The sequence below is a fragment of the Hylobates moloch genome, unplaced genomic scaffold (assembly GCF_009828535.3).
Source record: "Hylobates moloch isolate HMO894 unplaced genomic scaffold, HMol_V3 SCAFFOLD_9, whole genome shotgun sequence".
In the NCBI taxonomy this organism is placed as follows: Eukaryota; Metazoa; Chordata; class Mammalia; order Primates; family Hylobatidae; genus Hylobates; species Hylobates moloch.
In genome coordinates this window covers 74032763-74048288 of record NW_026652284.1, presented here as the reverse complement: position 1 = coordinate 74048288, position 15526 = coordinate 74032763, and the positions used below count along the sequence as shown (strand labels likewise).

Below are 15526 nucleotides of genomic sequence, written 5' to 3'. Positions count from 1 at the left end.
CATGGAGAGGCCAGGCAGCATGCTGTGTTGATTAAACATGCCGGCTTTGAAATACACAGACGTGAATTTGTTTGGTGTGTGATGCTGGACATGTTACCTAGCCTCTTTGTGCTGGATAAAATAGAGGACATAATACTTCAGCTTGCTTTGAAGTTTATGTTGGTCAGGTCTCAGCAGGAAACTGACTTCACTCTAGATGTTTCAAATGAATGGATTTCTTACAGAGATTTGAACAAGGGTAAAGCAACAAACAAAGGATGGTGGGGCACCAGGAGACTAGCAACAGTAGAAGTCATTACCCTCCCTAAGGCTGAAAGGACGAAGGAAGAAAATAATGTTACCTGGGCCCACTGAGGCTTGGAATCATGGAAGACAAGCAGTACAGTGTGAGGGTTACAGCTAAGGCCGGAGATGCAGCCCACAGCATGGAGGGAATAAGGAAGAAATATCCCGGCCTCTCTCTCATCCCACCCTCTGATCATCTGCTGGTGTTACCTGTTGGTTGAACTGAAACGGCAATCAGGAGGCAAATGAGCCCTGGGAGCTACAGCCCATAGGGTCTGGCTTCCTGGTCCACAGAGCAGGGCAGGGACAGCCAGAGAAGGGATTGAAGGGCCAGACACTAGCTGGCACAAGGATAAAATGAGAAAATGTACACAGTGTACTTTTCACAGAACCAGGCACATAGTAGGTACACAAGAAACAATGGTTGTGGTTACTGTTAGTATTAGTATGGCTGCAACATCAGTGTGTTTTCTGGTTATGCCCGGAGCCACAGGGCTCTGACTTCATGGTCAACAAGGCCCTGCTTTAATAACCCTCATTCTCTCTGGCCTGCTCAGTCTCACATCTGTCTCTACTGACACCAGGGCCTTAATGATCCCATCTCTGTTTTCATCAGGCTAAATTAGGCTATTTAACTTATCTACAGGTTTGGAGGAAAGAAAAGTTCTAAGCAAAGTTCTTTGGAGAAAACTATCCTTCTGGGTACCACAGATCCCTTTCCATATGGTCAGTTTCAAAGACTTTCCTTTTTGCTTATCTAATGGACTAGGACTAAATGGCCATGCTAATGTCAATTGCTGCTGCCCTACCATAAAATATGTGCATATAAGGGTTTAAAAATAATTTTTTTTTTTTTTGAGACGGAGTCTTGCTCTGTCGGCCCAGGCTGGAGGGCAGTGGCACGATCTCAGCTCACTGCAAGCTCCGCTTCCCGGGTCCATGCCATTCTCCTGTCTCAGCCTCCCCAGTAGCTGGAACTATAGGTGCACACCGCCACGCCTGGCTAATTTTTTTGTATTTTTAGTAGAGACAGGGTTTCACTGTGTTAGCCAGGATGGTCTCGATCTCCTGACCTTGTGATCTGCCCGCCTCGGCCTCCCAAAGTGCTGGGATTAAAGGCATGAGTCACCATGCCTGGCCTTTTTTTTTTTTTTTTTGAGGCGGAGTCTTGCTCTGTCACCAGGCTGGAGTGCAGTGGCGCAATCTTGGCTCACTGCAGCCTCCACCTTCCAGGTTCAAGTGATTCTCCTGTCTCAGCCTCCCAAGTAGCTGGGATTACAGGTATGCGCCACCATGCCCAACTAATTTTTTTGTATTTTTAGTAGAGATGGGGTTTCGCCACATTGGCCAGGGGGCTCTTGAACTCCTGACCTCAGGTGATTCACCCACCTCAGCCTCCCATAAGCGCTGAGATTACAGACATGAGCCACCGTGCCCGGCCAAAAATGATTTTTAAAGTCCTTTACCTTGCTACCATTTAGCTCACTGCTGTCTTTCCGGTGCTTTGCTCTCATCCTTGTCACTGGTCCAAAGTATTAGGATCTAGTGCTCCCTGACCCCATTACTGCCTCTGTAATCACTACAGCAATTGCCAATACCATTCTTTCCCTTCCCTCACTTTTCCTGTTTTTCCCAGCTTAGGTCTCTTGTCACATTTCCCATTCTTCTCAGTGTTCACGCTGGAAGGCTGGTCTCTGAGGCAACACTGCCAGCAAATAAAACAGTTCCTGGCCTTCAAAAAGACAATCTGGTTCATTGCCACAGATGAGATAAAATCTTTAGTTGACTCTTCTTGACTGCTTGTTGCTAGTGCCCAGGGTTTGTAAATTTCTGAAAGGCTGAATGTGATCACTAACCTCACACTTTAGTATTTGTGCACTTTGAGCATCTGTTACAAGCAGAAAGTCAGTGAACTGGGTATGTTTTAGAAAAGCAAAGAACTGGCTGGGCACAGTGGCTCACGTCTGTAATCCCAGCACTTTGGGAGACCACGGCAGGCAGATCATCTGAAGTCGGAAGTTTGAGACCAGCCTGACCAATATGGAGAAACCCTGTCTCTACTAAAAATACAAAATTAGCCGGGTGTAGTGGCGCATGCCTGTAATTCCAGCTACTCGGAAGGCTGAGGCAGGAGAATCGCTTGAACCCAGGAGGCGGTTGTAATGAGCCTAGATTGCACCATTGCACTCCAGCCTAGGCAAGAAGAGTGAAGCTCTGTCTCAAAAAGAAAAAAAAAAAAAAAGAAAAGAAAGAAAAGCAGAGAACTCATGAGTTTGGGCAGGATCCTAGGTGGAAAACTGTCTCCTCCACCCGCCTTTGGGTAGGGGTAGTAAGATAAACCAAGATGAAACATCCAGTCCTTTTGGAGCTGGGTACCTGATACTTATAAATAGCAGCTACAGTTCCTGGTGGACCCTCAAAGGAATGCTTCTCTCATTCTGTGCATAGGGAGCTTCTGGGAGTCAAGGGTTGGATGGGGACCATTTATGAACCTAAGTATTGGCTAAATAACTGAGCCTAAATTGTGTGGACCTTAATATACATGCATTGGATAACCTTTTATTTTTTATTTTTTTTTGAGACGGAGTGTTGCTCTGTCACCCAGGCTGGAGTACAGTGGTGTGATCTTGGCTCACTGCAAGCTCTGCCTCCCGGGTTCATGCCATTCTCCTGCCTCAGCCTCCCAAGTGCCTCCCACTACAGGCACCCGCCACCACACCTGGCTAATTTTTTGTATTTTTGGTAAAGACGGGGTTTCACCGTGTTAGCCAGGATGGTCTCCATCTCCTGACCTTGTGATCTGCCTGCCTTGGCCTCCCAAAGTGCTGGGATTACAGGTGTGAGCCACCATGCCCGGCCATGGATAACCATTTTTAATGGCATATGGAGTATACAAATTTCATCATTCCTAATATATTTGTTCTGAAGACTTGTAATTTGAGAGCTATTTAGAAAACAATGCTATGCATTATGATTCAATCCAGGGTTATAAACTACATTGTCGTAAGAACTGGACAGATAGGATTTAATAGGATTAAGCTTGGCTTTTAAAGTACATTCTGAAAGGGAAAAAGGAAATGATTTTCATACTGTAACAAGCCAATTCTGATGCCATTAAAACGTCTTCATTTATTCAGCTTGTTTAGGTAGTAAAGGCACCACTGCATCAATTTTAACAGAACGTAGCTTTTGAAGGTCTGAAAAACTCTACAATGAATAGCTATTGCTCTAGTATTTATGAAAAAAGTCAGAATTAAATATGTCAACCTATAGAGAGGATAACAGTTACCTAGATCCTCTTGCTATACCCAAGGACAAACGAATAACCCACATTCAGGTATGTGTTTGACTAGTGAACATGGAAGCTCATTCTAAGCAGTGTTAACTTTGTTTAATGAAAGCAGAAATACTCAAGTCAGTCATCCCATCCCCAACAGTCAGCACTTCATCCTCTTCCTTTCTCATCCCTAGTCATAGCTATGGCCAGTGCAGTGATAAACCCAAACCATCAAAAACCAAGCTAGATGAGCTTAGGAGGTTGAGGTTGCAATAAGCTGTGATCACACCACTACACTCCAGCCTGGGTGACAGAGTGAGACTCTGTCTCTTAAAAAACAGACAAAACATCCACCAAGGTATAATTTGCCATTTTCTCAATTTGTCATTAACATAATCATCTACCAAGCTTAATGAACTCAACAAAGCTCTCAGTGGGAGAGGAACACAGAGGCCAATAGCAAAGGGCCATGCCTTAATCCCACCGAACTTTTCAGCATGAAAAATTCCCACCACCTGTTTTAAGGGCATTAAGGGTCCTATCATCAAAGCTTTAACATAAAACTTACCTGTAATCATTATTTGCAAAGTTAAAGCTACACCTTAACCAAACAGCATTTCTGAGAATTATTAATCTAAAATTTATCTTTAAAGGGGGGCAGGGGGAGACTGACAACATCCATCAATAGAGAATGGATAAATTGTGATACATTCAAACACTGGAATGCTACTCAGTAATAAGGAACACACTATGAATACAATCAACAACATAAGTGAATCTCCAAAAATTGAGCAAAAGTAAAACATAAAAAGTACATATGTGGGCCAGGTGCAGTGGCTTACGCCTGTGATCCCAGTACTTTGGGAGGCTGATGTGGGCAGATCACTTGAGGTCAGGAGTTTGAGACCAGCCTGGCTAACATGGTGAAATCCCGTCTCCACCAAAAATACAAAAGTTAGCCAGGTGTGGTGGCACATGCTTGTAGTCCCAGCTACTCGGGAGGCTGAGGCAGGAGGATTGCTCAAACCCAGGAGGTGGAGGCTGCAGTGAGCTGAGATCATACACTCCAGCCAGGGCGACAGAGCAAGACTGTCTGAAAAAAAAAGAGTACATGTATAATTTATATAAATTTCTAGAAGCAAAATTACAGTGAGAGAAGTGGAACGATAGTTATGAGGGGAGGGATTAACTGGAAAGGGGCATACGGAATTTTCTGAAGGAAAAGTTTTATATCTTTATTGGGGTGTTACCAAATGTTACATCACAAATTTTAAATTTGTGCATTTTGTTTAAATTATACCTCAATTTTGGCCGGGCGTGGTGGCTCACGCCTGTAATCCAAACACTTTGGGAGGCCAAGGCAGGTGGATCACAAGGTCAGGAGTTCAAGACCAGCCTGACCAATATGGTGAAACCCCATCTCTACTAAAAATACAAAAATTAGCCAGGCTTGGTGGCACGCACCTGTAGTCCCAGCTACTTGGGAGGCTGAGGCAGAAGAACTGCTTGAACCCAGGAGGCAGAGACTGCAGTAAGATGAGATCGCACCACCGCACTCCAGCCTGGGTGACAGAGCGAGACTCCATCTCAAAAAAAAAAAAAAAAAAAAAAATTTTACCTCAATTTTAACAAATTTGAAGTACTATGTATCTACTGGGTCCTAAAGTTAAATATAATCTACCATGCATAGGAAGCATCTAATCAATCTTGTTATTAAAAACCAACACAGGACATTCAGAAAGCAGATATGAAGCTTTAATTCACCCTGGGCATTTCTCCAACCATTCTGTACATTAAACTTTCATGTCTTCACACATATACATCTTTTATAAGACAGTTTTCTCACCAATATGGTACTCTGTACCATACCAACATTCCATTTAACTAGTTAAGAGTGTATTATATAACATGAACCACTGATTAACTATAAATACAGAAGTTGAATACATAGGTTAGAAAGTTTAAATTTTAAAAAAATTTAAGAAAGGCTAAATACCATGAAAGTTTACATGTATTCTTTAATTCTAGACACCGTATAACAGTGACAACCAATTACAATAAAATCACAATTGCTTTCAGATGACAGTACTTTCAGATTTCTAATACCCAATTACTTTCATTTCCACAATGTCAACTCCATGCTGCATTTTCATTTCTATAGAGTAGACCAGCTTCCAGACTGCAGACCAAGTTTCTTGTGTAATAATACTACTATCTTGATCATGACCACAGGAAACCAATTTTATATTCCCTGTACTATAGAGATGAGACATTATTTGGTGTACAATATGAAACTCTTTAGTGGTGGTGTTCAAGAACATTCAAATAGTAGCTGAAAATAGGGTTTGCTAGAGCAGTCCACATATTTCATTAAAACAAAAAGGCCCAGTCAAAACATTTAGAAATAAATATATAGTACAGCCTTTCCCTCTCCCAAATACTGCCCGGGAAAAAAGTTCCAAGCTGACTTCAAAAAAAAAAAAAAAACACACACACACAAATAAAAACAAAAACACCTCAAAAAATAAACATTATATGATATTCTGAGCAGCAATCTTCCTGAGTCTATTTTCAATTTAAACAAATTCTGCAGCCAATAGTACACTGATTCAGTATCCACAGTCCAGAAGGAGTCCTTGAACATCTAGTTCATATCCCCCCAAAATGTGAAAAGACTCCTAAACACCCAAGTTATTACACAATGGGAAGCTGATATTGGCTTGTATTAAAATCCAGGTGAATATCAAACATAATCACAGCCATTTTTTTAACAGTGATGCTAGAATAAGTGATGAAAATATGTGCACAGCTGTATACAGATCACTATTAAACACAGGAACAAAATGCCATTTGATGCATATCAAATAAGCTCCCAAAAAGCCAATTTGAATATATTTATTTCATTTACATTGATACAGTATTAGAAGGGAATGAATATAATTATGGAGACTGCTGCAAACATTTGATGCCACTAAGTGTTCTATTAAGCATCAGGCATGCACAGTAGTTACCTTTTAAAGTTTCTCATGTATATATCTTAACACATATATCTTAAGCTACAATATGTTTAAAGCATTTAGTCATTTTAAACCCAAATATTTTAATTGACCTATGTCTAAATGGAGAAAAACAAAAACTTTCTCCTGTCTCAATACCCGATGGCAATATTAAATCTTACTCCCCAAACTGATATTTAAACTTATTTTATTTATGTCATCTTTAAAATTCCAAAAATAATGAAAAGTCTTATCACTACTAAATAAGAAGTACGATTCCCCGGCAGCAGTCTACCCACCACACACTTATGGCATGCCAAGCCTTTGGGGATTACAAAAGAGTGATGTGCTGGTGGCTACAGATGACAATAATTGAAGAGATCAGTCTCTTCTTTTTATTCTGGATCTCCTTATTTTAAACTAAAGCTTTTCATTAATACAAATAAAAAATCTTTTTTTCTTTATTTAACTTCAATAGAAGAGTAGATAAAACTAAAAACCCTTATTGTCTCCAACTGTGTGGCAAAATAGAAAATGTTTCAATCACATTAGGAAATCGGGTGAATAACGAGTATCGTTATTCCACTTAAGAAGCATTCCAGTCAAATAATCACAAAAACAAATTCAGATTGCTTGGATCTTGGTCATTTATGGCTTGAAGAACTGGATTTGAAAACCACTTCAGGCTAAAATAAATGTATATGAATAATGCATAGACTGTGTACCTAGAAAATCATGCAATAAATATATGTTCTCATGTACACTGGCATCTCAGTGAAGAAAGGGGTCTGCAGGTGTGAACAGTACTGTTTCTTCACTTTAACCAAGAGATTACACACAGTAAGATACTCGCTTTTGGCCTATTCAAGATCTTATTTGCCACGTCATCCTAATTTTCTCAGGTTGGTAAAAGAAGCCAATGTTTCAAGACACCTGTGATAAAGAAGTGACTTGCTTCAAGTGCAGGTGCCATGAAATCTGAGCTAGGCAGAACCAGACTCTCCTGACCCTGCCACCCTGCTGCAGTCAATTTGGAGTACCTGACTAGCTAGAGTATCAAAAGGGTAAATGCTTAGAACGACCAACTGGAAATGTTTATTACAGTAGTATCTTTTTAAAAAATCTGCCCTTTAAATGTGTATCATTTGAGAATTGCCAGTGAAAGAGCCACTCACTATTCTTGGTTTTGATATGCCCCTACGACATGAGAATTGAACTGAACTACAATGATTGTAATGTCATCTCTGTACATTCGAGCAAGCTCTTCAGGAAGACTAAGCATTTTAGAGAGGCGCTCATGATCAACAGTCCCAAACTCGTTGTTGCCCACAGCGTGGCGAATGAGATGGGTTGCTGCGTTCTGATCCTCAAATACCGAGGACATTTTGGTTCTCCTTTCTGTTAAAAGGCCATGCATCTGTCCCAGAGTCACCTTGTAGCCACCAACAGCTATTGGCTGTTGGTGATGCATGCCAGTTAGGTACTCACCCACAATCCTAACCACATCCTGCCTATGCATAGTCTCCCACAACCCATCAGTAGCCAACACCAGAAACTTATCTTGTGGCCTTAATCGGTGGTAAGTTACCTCTGGCTCAGCAGTGAGATAAGGAGGTGTGTGATAATTAGGAGGAATAAACTTGGTATATTCATTGTCATTCAACTGGTCTGGGCCAGATTCTATCACTCTCTTTTGAAGGTCAATGCTCCATTTGAACTTTACATCTCCAAATGCCCTAAATGGCATCAGCAAGCCAAGCAGCCGATCCTGTTTCACGACACTCTTGGCCTCACTCTTTGGATGTTCCAATTTCAGCCGTTCTAGTTCTCTTTCATTTTGAGCATTGTGGTCATTAGACAGCGTGACTGCTGACCATGAGCCGTCCTCTTCCTGCACACCCAGCATGGCTCTGCTATCGCCAGTATTGGCCACATGAAGGTCAACACCATCCACATGGGCCACACAAGCAGTGGCTCCAGAAAATGCCACTCGAAGCACCAGGTAGTTGAGAAAGGAATTAGGATCACCAACTTGTGCCTCCAAGGAGATGTCATTATCAAGCCTCTTGAAGGCATTAATTAGAGCCTCCTTAACATCAATATCAGTTGACTCACCAGTGTTGAGGTCTATAAGCTCTTGCCAGTAAGTCCTCAAGCTGTTAAAGTACAATTTGGATGCCTCCTTACTAAAGTAATCATTGGGGTGCTTGTGCCACTGGAGAATGGGTAGCAGTGCCCGGCCACTCTCCACTGCATTTTCAATCTCTAGCAAAGTCTCATGGGGTAACAAAGAGACAGCAATATAATAAAAGAGTCTTTCACTGACTGCCTGGGAACAAGCACAACCTGCATGGCCATCAAAAACCCCCAAAAGCATCCCTCTGGTCTGCAAGCAGGTTGCTGCACTTCTCCGGTCCTCAATGGGTGCATTTGCAGGCAGCTGATTGCTGTCAAATCCAAGGATAGAACTGACATTTTTGCCATCAAATTCTGGCACTTTGAAACTGTATTCATTAGCTTTAAGGATGCTATTGACTTGTGGAGGTGTGAGGTAAAATTTCTGTGGTGTGGAAGCATATCTCCTTCCTTGGGTGTACTGCCACCAGTTCTCCTTTGGCCTGCAAAAGGTAGCATATGCTGGATGAGGTGTGTATCTCAGTCGACTCTGAGGTATGTATGATGAGGAACAACAGAGATGTTTGTGGTGGCAGTAACATGCAGTGCCATAGATCCTGCTCAGTTCACAGTTACGGATGAGAGGAAAAAACAGTTGAGTTGGTGCTGGCATGGCATCAGAGAACAGTGGCAGGCTGGAACTTCTGACTGGGATTCCTAGACAGCAAATTAGACAGATGTACACAAAGAAAAGAGTTACATTTCAGGATACTTAATCTAGCTTTGCCTTTATAACAAATATTAAGCAAGTCAATCTACATGTTAAGCCTTTGCTAGAAGGTACTACATTTTATACACACATCATGTACTATTTCTACAGGGTTTATTCTGGCAGGCACAACTCCCAATCATTCGTGGAACCACGACTGAACTCCTGGCTCCTATACTCAAACTTCAATTTTCTCTTTTCTTTGTCCTTCTTTGTGCAGTACAAACTGTGCAGAATGTACAACAGATTTGGCTGGGGAAAGCTGAGGAGATGAAGGTTATATAACATTATGCAGTTGCCGTCTACCTGACCAATCATCCTTCTCCCTCCCTATCCTTAAAAAATGCGTTGAAATCTCCCATTTTACACAGGGACTTCTTCCATTTATGAAGCCCCTTTACATATACCTGTGGTCAATTTTTGGCATGATTACACATGGCTATGACCAGAAGTGTTAAGATGCAGCCAAACATATGTGTATTTACGAATTACTTGTACATCATATACATATATGACTACAGTAATATGCATTGTAACATATACAGAAAAATTTCCACATAATTAAATAAAAAAAGAAATTCCAGTATTTCTCTCCTGTACCCCAGTAGATGGTCTTGCAAAACTTGCTTCTGTAGACCACTGTGGCAATTTGCCAGGCTAACGGGCATAGGTCTGCCACCAACTCCCAAGTAATCTTGGAAAAGTCAGCTCACATCTTTGAGTCTCACTCTTCTAACCTGTAAAGGAACACAACAGAGCAGATGCTATCTAAGGCTCTTCTAGGATTCATGCCTTTATGCTTATGGAAGTGAGGCTTTTAAATAAAATTCAGATTTCATTTATTCACTGTTGAATTCTACCGTGTCCTTCATGATTTAAAAAAAAAAAAAAGTTTAAGTATTGCAGCTCTAAAGCTTTGTTAGTAACATAAATGGTTTCAGCCCTAGAACTTAATTTACCTACTAACAATGTTCCCTGCTTAGCAGCTATAAGGAAAACCCATAGAAGTATTTTCATCTACTATGGATCCAAAGTAGAATTAACCCCCAGAAAAATGTTTCCTTGGATATGGTAATCACTCTGATTTGATCATTACACAATGTCTACCAATATATACATGCACTGAAACATCACATTGTACCCCATAAATATATAATATATTATGTGTCAATTGTAAATTAAAAATAAATTTTAAAAGACCAAAAATGTTTTCTCTCACATTAAAAAAAAAAAAAAGGTATTTACTTGCTCCAGGGAAGCAGTATAGTCAAATAATAGCCTAAGGTTTGGACTGAAAAGGTACAGCAATATAATTACAAACTTAAAAAAAATCCTATCACTCACCATACGCACTGAAAATAATTTCTGGGCATTTATTTGGGAAGTTTAATGAATATATCATTAATCTAGATAATTTAGGCGAGAAAAAAATCCCTCTTCTTCCTCAATAACATATATTTTCTCTGAATTCTTGAGATACTGCTTCAAAATAGTCATTTGTACTATAAAGAAACACTTTGGAAATACTTTAAATAAACAAATGCAATAAACAAAAGGGAACACGGAAAATAAAACCATCTGAGTTAATAGCAACTATTCCTTCCCACGACTAAACAAATATCATAGCAAGTGTTAGCTATATATTATTTTCATGTACCTTTTTTGAAGAGTAATTTGAGAAAAAGTGATAAATCGGGGTAGAGGGAAGTAAAGAAAACTAAACACTGATAATCACTGATTCTTGTTTGTTTCTGTAATATGCAAGGCATAAGCCAGCCACACAGATTCTCTTCTGCAAGTAGTAGAAAGTACCATCATTTTAACTGCACTATCTAAGAAGGGATTTGTTTACGAAAATGAAGACAAGATCAGGCAATAGAAAGTAATGGCTAAAATTTTGGAAATAAGAATCCGTAACTAAAAAAGCATTCTGAAATGCACTAATGAAAAACAGAAATTCCAGAAAAACAGGAATCCATCAGGAGTAACCATTTAAATAAAAGCAATTCAAACTGAATACCTGAAAGTCATCCAGAGGTTAAGTGTACATGACTGAGCCAGAAGATGTGCTCAATGTTGGGCCACATGACAGTGGCTTCCATACTTAAACCGTATCTCTTTTTAGGTTTGCATGCAGAAAGCGTATCAACTCATTTTGTGCTTTGTATAAAGGTTTTCTATCATTAAAAATGTAAACTAATGTAATCTTAATGAATTTTTCTTCATAATTTTATGACTGCATTTGCTCTTTCTTTAAAACTTAAGAATCTTACAGAAAAAAACAATGAAAATGTGCCTGTAGGGAACGTAAATTGACTCAAAATACTATTTGTGTGTGGGGGGAGGGAGGGTTGATAGATGCATAACAGGGTTTGATTGTTTAATTAAGGAATAACAAGTCCAGGAAACCTGCACTTTCCTTAAATTCCTTTGCTTCGACATTTTTTTTTTGCGGGGGGGGGGGGGCGGGGGGGGGAGTTTTGCTCTTGTTGCCCAGGCTGAAGTGCAATGGCGTGATCTCAGCTCGTCGCAACCTCCGCCTCCCGGGTTCAAGCGATTCTCCTGCCCGGCTAATTTTGTATTTTCAGTAGAGACGCGGTTTCACCATGTTGGTCAGGTTGGTCTCGAACTCCTGACCTCAGGCCATCCACCCGCCTCAGCCTCCCAAAGTGCTGGGATTACAGGCGTGAGCCACTGCACCCAGCTTGGTTTGACATCTTTTCTACTTTTGTAATTGACTGCAAAATGAATGAAATCTAGTGACAAAAAGCTAATGATTCACACAGCAGGTGCTTTTAATAATACTTATGTTCAAACATCAAACAAATTCTCCACTACATTTTTCCCTTCAGGGCAAAAGTTCTTCAGATTAAAAACAAAAAAATGAGAGAGTGAATTTTATTGACTCTATCTTTCAGTTATGCAGAGGCTTAGCACATGGACTGAGATTATATCCTAATGCCCCAACTTCCAACATGCCTTCAAAAGACAAAATTCCTAGGGAAGTTGGAATTTATGAAAACTGTGCTGTGATTAATGAGCGTTCTATCCGCATCGGTACAAGTGATATATTCTCTCCATCAGATCAGATACCCTTGGGAGTCAAAGTACTTTCAAATGCTTTCATAAATAAGTAAGCAATGAAAAACTCTTAATATCCTTCAGAATATCCACTGATTCAACAACAAGAAAACCCTCTACATCATAACTTTTGCTGACAAGCTTGTTAAATTAGTGTAGAAGGCTCTTGATCAGGCAGTAAGAACAGCATCCAGGTACAACTGTTGGTAAAACAGAGCAGTGTCAAATTTGCAAGTTATTCCTGATCACAATTTTCACGGAAAAGTTCCTATTCCATGATCTAGACTCAGCCACGTTGTATGCAGCATATTCATCCCAGGCAGATTTGGCTGATTTTGCCAATGACTAATAAAGAAAGATGCACTGCAACCAGAAACAGGAAAGAGACCCGTCCATTCTTACTGATGTGCTTAGCAGAGCCTGTGCCAAGACATTTTTTCCACTCCAACAATAGACCCACGGACCAAATTAATTAGCAAATGCTATTAAGGCACCGACTCCGGAGCCCTTTAGCTTTGCAAAGCTTCTGATGTAAATGAAAAAGAAAAGCTATGCTAATCATTTAATGTGTCAGAACTCCAGTTTATGTAATCCGATTGCATTAAACACTCTACAAAAAGACCATCCGCGATTTTTCAACATTTTTCTGGAAATGCCTAGCCATTTCACAGCTCCTGCTATATTTTTACATAAATGAATGATACGAAGCACCATGCCAGTACTTGTTTGATTAGTTTCCTTTGTCGCTACCTGAAAAATTGTACTCACAAAGGCATCAAAGCTATCCCAATCCAAGACGCCTTTGTCCCTTTTTCCAATCTATCTCATCCTTTAATACCACGCTGATCCATCTAAAACCATCCATACACAAAAATCTGTCACCATCCTTCCTGGGTACCCAACGCAGGTAGTTAAGTGAATACCTACCAATTCGTCTGGGCCCGGGACACACACACATTCTCCTGTCATCACAACACGGAGCCGACAACATCCACAACCCGCGCGGGCAGCAGCAGCGACAGCAGCACCGGCCCATTGAAAGCAAGGCAGAGATGCTCATTAGAGGAGGCGGCGGCGGGGAGGCGGGAGCGGAGGAGGGGCGAGGTCTCGCTCCAGCCCGGTGAATGGGCTGGGAGGTGGGGGGAAGAGGATGGAGGAGGGATAAAGGGGTGGAGAGAACAAGGAAGCCAACCAAACCAACCCACCCCGCTGGGGGAGGCAGAGCCAAGCCCAAGGCAGCGGGGCCCAGGCGCGAGCAGGGGCGCGCCCCGAGGGCCAGCCCCTCCATCCAGCCGAGGCGCGAAGCCCATGGACTGCAGCCCCGCCCGGCCCGGCCCCGCCCCACGGGTGCCCGTTTCAGTCCAGACGAACAGGGGACGGCCGGCGTCAGGCTGCCAGCGGGGCCAGCCCGGACCCGGGGTGCGTCAGGGAGACCCTCAGGCAGTGCCGCAGCCCTACAGCCTCCCTACAGCTCACTCTGCCGCGGGCCCCGCGGCGCCCTTCGTGCTGACAGCCGGAGCGCAAGGGCCGGAAGACGCTAGGGCTGCACGGCGGCCCCGCCCCCGTCCCCAGCCCGCCGACGGCCCCCAGCGCCGCCGCGCCCGCCTCACAGCCCCGACGCCCGGCGCGCACCTGGCGCTCCAGGGCTCGTCCCGCCCTCCGCACGCCCGCAGCCGCCGATCCGCGAGCACGCCCGGCGCCCCCTCACAACTTTGGACGGGTGGAGGATCCCGGATGGGGCGGCTCGTGGCAGGGAGTAGGGAATACGAACCGGGCACGGCAGGAGACCAAACGATTCTTCCCGACGAGGAGGGGGCGACAACGACGCCACCGCTCAGCGCGCTTTCCACGCAGCCCCGTGCAGCTCCCGGAGCGCGAGCCCTCACCCCCGGCCGGCCCACTCTGCTCCCCTACCCTGCGGGGCCACCACCCTGCCCCGCCCGCACGTTCGGGCCGGAGTGCTTTCCGCCTCCCGATTGGCTGCGCAGTGACGAGTGGGCGGGGAGGCGGAGAGGGCTGCGGCCGGGGGTGGGGCGGGGGCGGAAGAGGAGCGCGCTCCCCGCCAGCTTTGTGACGTCACGGGGGTCAGACAATCCCTTCCATTCGGCGCGAGCCGCCCATTGGTTCCCTGGGCCCGCCTCACGTGACCCCTCCCTCTAGCGAGTGGAAGGTGTGGCTGCGCGGCGCTAAGGAGCGGTGGTCTGCGGAGCTGGGCGGCGTTGGCGGAGCAGGCTGCGGGGTCGGGAGAGGGGAGGCGCCTGGGCCGGCTCCAGTGTCTTCGCGTGCGTGGGGCCGGAGGAACGGGCTGCTCCCCTGTCGTGCAGGCTTCCTCGAATCCCTGGCACTTCTGCGGGGATGCGGTGGTGTGGGTGGCCGGCCCAGCGGCCAAGCCTCCCCTGCGCCTCGCGGTTGGGTGCGGGCTTCCCAGGGTAGGCTGTGGGAGCGGCTCCCAGCCCCACGGGAACCTCAATTCCCTGCGGCGCACCCCAGCCTGCGGTACAAGGCGTAACAAAGAACCTCGAGAGTAGCTGTTGCTTCGTTCGTTTGATATGTTGCAGATTTCAGGAGCATTAACGCCCATCATGTTTTCTGTCGCCCCAGGGAGAGGAAGCAGGCGTAGACAGCAGCAAGAGGGAATTGTGATGAGGGAATTCTCTCTGTAGCGTAGATGTGTGCTCACGTTCTCTGAGGAGTTTTGAAATCAGTATTGTTTCCGTTGCCCTGAATGGTTACAAGGAGAGAACACTGGACTTGGAGTCAGAAGACCTTCATCCAAGTCATTCCCTGCTCTAAGTCCCATTTCTCCATTTCTGCTCCATGAGATTGTTTCCACTTCAGATGAGATTAGACTTCAGGTGGCATTGGTATTGGCTGTGGTAAAACAAGATATCTTCGAGGACTCTTCAGTGACTTACATCCATACATTCCTTTTATGGGATAGTGGCTTCTGAAAGCTTCCTTGGAGATGGCAGATAGAGCATTGCACTTATCTTCCCTAGTGTT

At 43.8% G+C, this 15526-nt stretch overlaps 1 protein-coding gene across 6 annotated transcripts; it reads right to left on the bottom strand.

Annotated features, from left to right (window-relative positions):
- Window positions 1–5303: 5303 nt before the first annotated feature.
- PDP1 (pyruvate dehydrogenase phosphatase catalytic subunit 1) lies at window positions 5304–14476 on the bottom strand. Of its 6 annotated transcripts, none has more exons than XM_032760053.2 (3): window positions 14295–14476; window positions 13451–13485; window positions 5304–9390 (listed from the first exon to the last, which is right to left on the bottom strand). In XM_032760053.2, exons 2-3 carry the CDS (start codon window positions 13479–13481, stop codon window positions 7733–7735), a joined length of 1689 nt encoding a protein of 562 aa, XP_032615944.1. In that variant the 5' UTR covers window positions 13482–13485; window positions 14295–14476; the 3' UTR covers window positions 5304–7732. The 6 variants fall into 6 exon arrangements, with proteins under 6 accessions (XP_032615944.1, XP_032615941.1, XP_032615942.1 ...); XM_032760051.2 differs by lacking the exon at window positions 14295–14476 and adding an exon at window positions 13729–13838 and having other exon boundaries at window positions 7733–9390; XM_032760050.2 differs by lacking the exon at window positions 14295–14476 and having other exon boundaries at window positions 13451–13689.
- Window positions 14477–15526: the final 1050 nt, after the last annotated feature.